This window comes from Echinops telfairi, unplaced genomic scaffold (assembly GCF_000313985.2).
Source record: "Echinops telfairi isolate 266 unplaced genomic scaffold, ASM31398v2 ScPeMD7_23;HRSCAF=83, whole genome shotgun sequence".
Lineage (NCBI taxonomy): Eukaryota > Metazoa > Chordata > Mammalia > Afrosoricida > Tenrecidae > Echinops > Echinops telfairi.
This window is the reverse complement of record NW_022103920.1, coordinates 68,191,711-68,199,298: the sequence shown is the minus strand read 5'-3', so window position 1 is coordinate 68,199,298 and position 7,588 is coordinate 68,191,711. Positions and strand designations below refer to the sequence as shown.

The window sequence follows — 7,588 nt, the reverse complement described above, 5'->3', positions numbered from 1 at the left end:
TGGTGACTTTTTGTACAAAATTAACAAAACATTGCTATGTCTTTCATCATCCTCATAATCACCAGCATGTTGAAGTTGAACATTTACCAAGTCATTTTACCAAAGGTTTCCCTCACCCTTTTGGGTCCTCGGCTTCATGAAACATGCTGTCCTCTTTCAGTAATGGACTCTTAGTCAAGAAACTGCTGAAATCTCTCCACTTGGGATAACCCTGTCATTTGAAACATGTGGCATAGCTTCAAGCATCGTAGCATCATGTAAGCCATCGAAGTACCGCAAGCTGGCGAATGGGTGGCGAAGAAGTAGAACGATTTTCATTAGGGACTTTTTAAAAGAGATGGAATCCCTAGAAATCTCCATAGCAGATTAATGGCATAAACCTTGGTAATTAAAAAGTAGGGACCTCCCTGCTGACTTCCATTGCTTTCCTCCTCCTTCGGAGAGGCAAAGGGAGCCGTGCATTTGAAAATCAGTGAATAATGTTCATTATAAATCTAGCTTTCCTAAGATAACGGAAAGATGGATCAATAGGCTTTTTGAAAGACATCAACTTTTATATTGAATTTTAAAGTACCTGGTTTTATTCAAACTTAATTATTTTTCCTATGAAAGCTGGAGCCAGTTGTCAGGTTGTGTTCCCCTGAACCAGGCTGAACCCTTGAGAAAGCCTTGTGAACCACGATTCCTGTGATAACAGCGACTCCCAGTGGATGCATCCGGAACTAAAAACACATCTTGCTTGGGAAGCTTTGCTCTAGCGTCCTATTTCCTGGGAGAAAACCGATACCTCTTTTTGAGAGGAGAGCTAAACAGAGCCTGGACAGGCGAGCATGGGCTCGAAGCTCAGGTCATGCACTCAGCTTACAACTGAAGGTCTACACGTAGCCTTTCGCAGAGAACGTTTAAGCGTCTCCAGAGGATCCAAGTAGTTAGATTATCTTTCTTCCAATTATTAATTCAAATTATATTCTTCCTTTTAATAATTCTGCATTTTAAAAGAGATTCCCCCTCCGCCTCCACTACTATTGAGGCTAATTCCTAAGTCAAAGGCTGGTTTGAAAAAACAAACATATTTGTGAAAATTATGTTTTCAATATTTTTAAACACCTATTATATTTATTTTTCCTAATGTTATTTGATATGCAAAAGTCAATATGAAAATGTTATGAAAAAAACTCTAGACAGTGTTTCTATATTTTAGAAGAAATGGGATTTTTCTAAAAAGAAAAAAACAGAAAAGGTTATATATTATTCTCTTAATTGCTTGGCTTCAATGACTAGTTGTCCTTTTAAGAAATCAAAGTCTTGTTTCCTTTTTCTTCATGATGATAATAAATTCAGAATGAACACTTAACTGTAATAGTCTTACAATGACTACTTGCTTTGCTGTACTTGTTCTAAGTATTTGTAAATATTAAAAGATAAGGCAAAAATTAGCATGAGTCCATCCTTGATTGAATTTCAGAAGATTATCACTTCCATAAATAATGGGAAATGATGCTAAAATTTTGTTAAACAGAACACACATCGTTTGACGTTATTAGTTCCTTCCACATCCCCACTGTTGTGTCTTTAAGTCTTCAGTTACCTTAAGTCCCTATTGACGACAGCTTACATATAGTTACTTGTATTAGTCTGGGTACTTTAGAGAAACAAATCCACAGCAACTCATATAAGAGAGTTTTTTGTGAAGAAAGTGTGCATCACGAAAACATCCCAACCCAATGCTGCCCAAGCCCACAAGTCCAACATTAACCCATTAACCCAACACCAGTCCACAAAGTCCTCCACCTCACAAAACAGAGGTAATGATGCCAACTGCAGGAGGAAAGCTGAGTCAGTGAACGAATAAGCATCTCAGCACTAGCAGGGGTCTCCACACGGCTGCTCCAGCACCCAGGGCTGCATCGGGATAGGTCCATGTGGCTTCTCCTTGGGGATGTCTTGTAGGAAGTCAATCTTGCAAGCTGAAGCAGGGAACTGCTAAGGCAGCTGCACCCGGTGCAACCATCACAAAACAAGAGACCCGAGAACTAGAATGGCGAGGATCACCACCCATTTATCCCTCCGCCTTTCAATTAGCCCCACATGTGACTATGGCCAGGTTGGCACAATTAACTAACTCGTTACTACTATACTTGGAAACAAAGAAGAAAGCTAACTTGATATCATGATATGCAGAACAATAGTAGAAAGACTACTTAGTAACCGAGGTTTGTTTTCTTTGCTGTATCCAAGCAAACATGCTGAGTCTACATAGTGATTTTTTTCTTAAACTGATATACATTATAAATCATACATTTATGTAGTGGTCATATAACAAACAAGTTATCTTTCAAAGGGATATGAGTACTGTTGTTTTCAATATCTAATAAAGAACGTTAGCTTTAAAGTTAAATTAAAAAATGAAATACATTTGTTTTTGGTGGAAGAGTGTGGTCTCCAGAATAGCAGCCAGAAATTCCTGTGTGTGCAAATAATGTCTCTGAACTCAAACGACACAGCTATCTCCTCTCAGCACATGTTTACTGAGCACCTATTAAGTGTCAGGCGTTGTGCTGTCTCTTTCCTGGGGAGAAGAGCCTCAACTTCCCAAATAAAGTGGTCAAGGTTAACCAAATAGTTCATGGTTACCCGTCAGAAGTAGTAATGGGATCTTCAAAGTGCTTCAGGATCCGAAGTGTCATATTATAACAACGATAAACTTTTTCTCATAGCAAGAGTAGTTGTTTATCAAAATACGAGTTTCTGTATTGCAGGGGGCTGCTCGGTGCTGCACCAGCCTGATGTGGACAGGTCATGTCATCCCCCGTGTAGTGAACCCCACTCATACTGCAGTGAGGTACGTGCGGAGTCATTAGCAGGGGCGAAACCAGTCTCACCTCCTGTCTCTTTTACAGTCCCTTCCAAAACTAACTTGTCTGGAGACCGGCTTTTCGTTTGTTAGATGTCTTCTGGTAGCAGCATGAACTAGTCCAAGTGCACTTGCTTTTATTGTTAGAATAATTTAAGATATAGAACTAAAATCTTGCTCTTTTTAATATCAAGACAAAAATTGCATGGATTCAATTCCCAAACAATTCCTCCGTAAAGCCTTGCCTTCCCGTCGGCTCTACTGTCCTGCTTCCAAAGATCGTGTGTCGGATAAACCTCCTTGTTCTCCTGCAGACAAGATCATGCAGCTGTGAAGAAGGGTACACGGAAGTCATGTCTTCTTATGGGACCCTGGAGCAGTGCACACTCATCCCCGTGGTGGCGATCCCCACCGTGGGGGACAACAAGGGAGATGTGAAAACCAGTCGGGCAGTGCATCCAACCCAGCCGGCCACGAGCCCAGCAGGCTGGGGACGGACTTGGAGTCTACAGCCATTTGGGCCAGGTGATGGGAGTAGCATTCTCTGGTTATACCGTAGCTAGTGCCAAAGGACTGTAGGAAAAAAATACAAAAACCCCAAGCATTTTATAAGAGACATTTCTTAATTTATCTATGCATATTTATTTTGGCACTGCCATATATTTTATGTATTAGTTTACTATTATGAAATAAGCATGCATGCTCACATTTCACAGAAATGAAATTACTTTTCTCTGAGAAAATTTAAGATTGACAGAACTTATTTCCACTCTGGATCTGAATTTGTAAGTATGTCACATTAAGAAAACGCTAATTAGATTTTTTAAAGTACACTACCAGTCAGAACTGAAGCCAATAGGACAATCGGGACAATCCAGGATTGTTTTCCTTTTTCATTTGAACACCGGGGAGCGACAGTGTGAATCTTAAATGAGAGCCCCCGCAACGTAGTTCCACAGTGCAAGATGCATTAGGATTAATAGAATTGAGTTACTGTACTGTTCATTACTGTAAATAGTAAACAACACTATTTTTTTATGAAAGACAGCGAAATAACGTTACTACATCTAATGAAACACTCAGACAGGCTTTACTTAGAATAATAGGTCATTGTCTTTTCACGTTTTAAAAAGGTAACAGGCTTTAAAGATAGTTTGGACTTTTCAGAAATACTGATGTTCGGTAATATTTTTCCAAAAGGGTAATTGGGCAGTTGAACATGATCTAGTTGGCCAGTGACCCCTTAGTGCTCCGCTACAATAAATTCCTATACTGTGAGGAACAGCCAAGTTTTTTGTGGTTAGACAAAAAAAAAGCCTCATCAAATTGACAAAAATTACAAGAGAACATAAAGAAAAAATGCACTATACCGTGTCTTCATGATAAAAAATATTTTTAATTGAAACATCAAAATAAAGTATTCTGCAAGAAACATAAAGCCCAGATCATTCCACTTAATCTCAGATAAGTAAGTGATTCTTCTCTGCGTGACCACGCTCCCTAGTTCTGACCGGATTTGTTCAGGGAGCTGATCAGAGCTGGGCAGACAGTACACACAGCTATGTATGAATCCGGACTCCCCTTCTTTATTAACTCCAGAAAGTTTTCATATCTGTTTTATCTAAAACAAAAAACATGTTTAGATGGCAATGTTCACTGAATGAGTATCTGAATAAACTCTAGGTTGTAGAATACTGTTTAAAGTTCATTCTTTTTCTCATTATTTTATCGTTGCTATTCTCAAATCAGAATGAGCATCTCAGGACAAAATGTTTATGTAGCATTCCACGTATACAGGACTTTAAGTAACATTCAGCTATAAAGCAGTAGGTATTTAGAAAGAATACTTTGATAGCTGAACTCAGAGATTATTTATGACTTCCCAATCCCCTTTTCATTGATAATGTATCTTTAAAGAAGCAGCACCTAACTCATAATAGCAGCTTTGCAATACCCATTAACTGTGTCTAAGCAGTATCATCTGGGGTTCTTACAGGATGGGTCCTATGTGGCTGGTCATTGTTCATAGTTAGAGACCGTCTTACATGTAGCAGACTGATGTAAATGCATGACTAACACCCACTCTTCTAGATGGGAGACTGAAGACCTGGGTGTACGGGGTGGCAGCTGGGGCGTGTGTGCTGCTCATCTTTATTGTCTCCATGATTTATCTAGCGTGGTGAGTGTTTAAGTATTTCAAACTCTAAAGGGAGCTATAGTCACTGTATTTCAGCAGCCTTTCAATGGACCATCGCACAGAATCAGCAAACCGATGTCTCAAATAAAATTCCACATTTATTCAGTGTTAATCTGATATTCAAAATAAACATGGCTTTAGTCTTAGTTGGTCGCAAACTCTTGTATCTGAGCCAGTTTGTTTCCAAAGTCCTTTTTGCTGCCCGTCATCTTCGTAAGGATGTTCTTCTTTGTTATGCAAAAGAGTGTTCTTTTATATAGTTTCTAGTGAATTACAGATTTTTTTCCCATTGAATTGCTACTAGAGGAAGGCATTATGATAATTCCTAATCATATTCAGCTGTCTTTTAAACTATGTATTATTTATAAATTATGTATTATTTATAAAGGTTTCTGGCCAAATGTAAATGATTATACTATATGTTCCTTCTGTTGTTATTCGTTCAGAAATCACATTTGAATTATTTATCCTCTACAGCAGTGGTTCTCAACCTTCCTAATGCCATGACCTTTTAATACAGTTCCTCATGTTCTGGTGACCCCCAACCATAACATTATTTTTGTCGCTACTTCATCACTGTCATTTTGCTACAGTTATGAATCGGACACCCCTGTAAAAGGGTCGTTCGACCCCTCCCCAAAGGGGCCCAGACCCCCAGCTTGAGAACCGCTGCTCTGCAGGATAATAAAATACTTGAAGAGTTTTGGGAAGGTTGAAATTAGGTGATAGAGGTCTAGCAATCTGTTTAGTTTTTTTGTTTTGGTTTGACTTGTTTTTCACTTAAAATAATAAGCTTTGCTATTGAAGCGTTTTTTCCCTCCTAATTTTCTGTTTTGTTTTTTACAGCAAAAGGCCAAAGAAACCCCAAAGAAGACAGAACAACCGACTGAAACCTTTAACCTTGGCCTATGATGGCGATGCAGACATGTGAACTCCTTTTCTCGGCAACAACCAGTGGCCCCTTTCTGACTTTGTAGTAGGCATCCAGAGGCCATGAAGACATTCAGACTGTGGATTCAAATGTGCTTTGAATTCATAGAAGACACAACATAGAGAGGAGTGAACCCTGTATTCTCCTGGGAATATCCAAGACAGGACCACTTGCATATAGACCACGAGAGCTGAGAAGGCTAGAGTTAGCTGAATACATGCTGCATTCTGAGAGTTTGATGATCTCTGAAATCTACCAACTGAAAAATCACCAGTATCTGAAATCTGACAGCGGAATCGGCCATTAGGAGGCTTGATGGGAAGACGCTGTTTGCAGTGTTAACGTCTAGTAACTTTTTAGCATGAAGAGTTTTATACCAAAATCTCCACAATACTATAGTCAAAAATAACAACACGTTTACCCAAATGACTGAAACCTATTATCCTGTCAAAGTATGTACTTGTTAATAAGCAATGCTAATGCGGAATAAGAGATCGATTAGACTGAGCAGAAAATCCACGGAATGAATTCAACATCTTGAAGGTTGATGGTAACTATATTGACCTGCATTTCAGAGGCAAAAACATTTCTAAGACTTTATTGTTGTCTCTCTCCAAAGTATGAGTGCTGGACATGTACTAGTACCTTAGAAGAAGAGTCCTGGAGTTCAGTATTTTCTAGTGGTTATTGATTGTCTGGAAAACTAATTTGATTGTGTTAATAGATTTCTACTTTCCCTGTTTTCAAACTGGTTGCCTGTATCTTTTTTGCTGTGTGGAAGGCACAATTTTGCACTATATTAGTGCAGCATGGTATTGCCAGAGAGACCGCCCCTTCGTGTTGTGGACACATTTGCAAGTTCTTATGTGCAGGGAGTACAGTTCCGCTGTGGTGACAGGATGGGATCGGCCATGACGTCTGCTGCACAGAGCAGACCCCCTCATCAGCACCGCTGAGGTGAAATCAACGGCAGGGGGACAGTGCGCTCTTGAAGCCCCTAACCCATAAACCCAGCAAAAGGTGGATCCCCAGTCGGTTTTTAATTGGACTTTGAAGGCCGTTTATGACTAGATTTTTATATTTATCTTTGTTAAAAAAAAGAGAGAGAAGAGAAGAGAAGAAAAGAAAAAAAAAAGAAGCTGGTGGTGATTTTGAGCAAATGGAGAAAAGCACTGCATCGATGGTTTTTATAACTTTAAAAACATCAAAATCATGTGTTGATTATTCTTTCTTCCTTATTTGATTTCCTAGTTTCAGATCAAATATTTGCAGATGGTCAAAATCCATAATCCTTTGTCTTTCTCACTGGCAAAGTTTGAGGAAGTCTAATATGTCATTTGAAACACTAAAATTTCTAAAAGAGCAAATTAGATATTTTGTCCAGGGATTTACTGAATATTCAGAGCAGGAGTGCGAACATTTAACGTCCAGGGCCATTGCTGTCGAACTTTAGCCAGATCTCTCAACTCTGGCATCAATATCCAAACACAGGCATGCACAATAAACATATAAAAGATTGAGGGACGATGGGTTTCAATAAAACTGTCCCCAAACAGCCAAATTGGGAGTTTAATTTCAAGGATGAAAAACAGTATTAGATTTACTA

At 39.0% G+C, this 7,588-nt stretch overlaps 1 protein-coding gene across 1 annotated transcript in view; it reads left to right on the top strand.

Moving 5' to 3' along the window:
• Window positions 1-7,112, top strand: part of THSD7A (thrombospondin type 1 domain containing 7A) — a 283,581-nt gene extending 276,469 nt beyond the window's left edge. The window contains exons 25-28 of the mRNA XM_004702825.2: window positions 2,760-2,842; window positions 3,169-3,379; window positions 4,946-5,033; window positions 5,898-7,112. Of these exons, the coding sequence (XP_004702882.1) occupies window positions 2,760-2,842; window positions 3,169-3,379; window positions 4,946-5,033; window positions 5,898-5,982 (467 nt within the window). The 3' untranslated portion in view covers window positions 5,983-7,112. The remainder of the gene's footprint in view (window positions 1-2,759; window positions 2,843-3,168; window positions 3,380-4,945; window positions 5,034-5,897) is intronic.
• The last annotated feature ends 476 nt before the right edge of the window (window positions 7,113-7,588 follow it).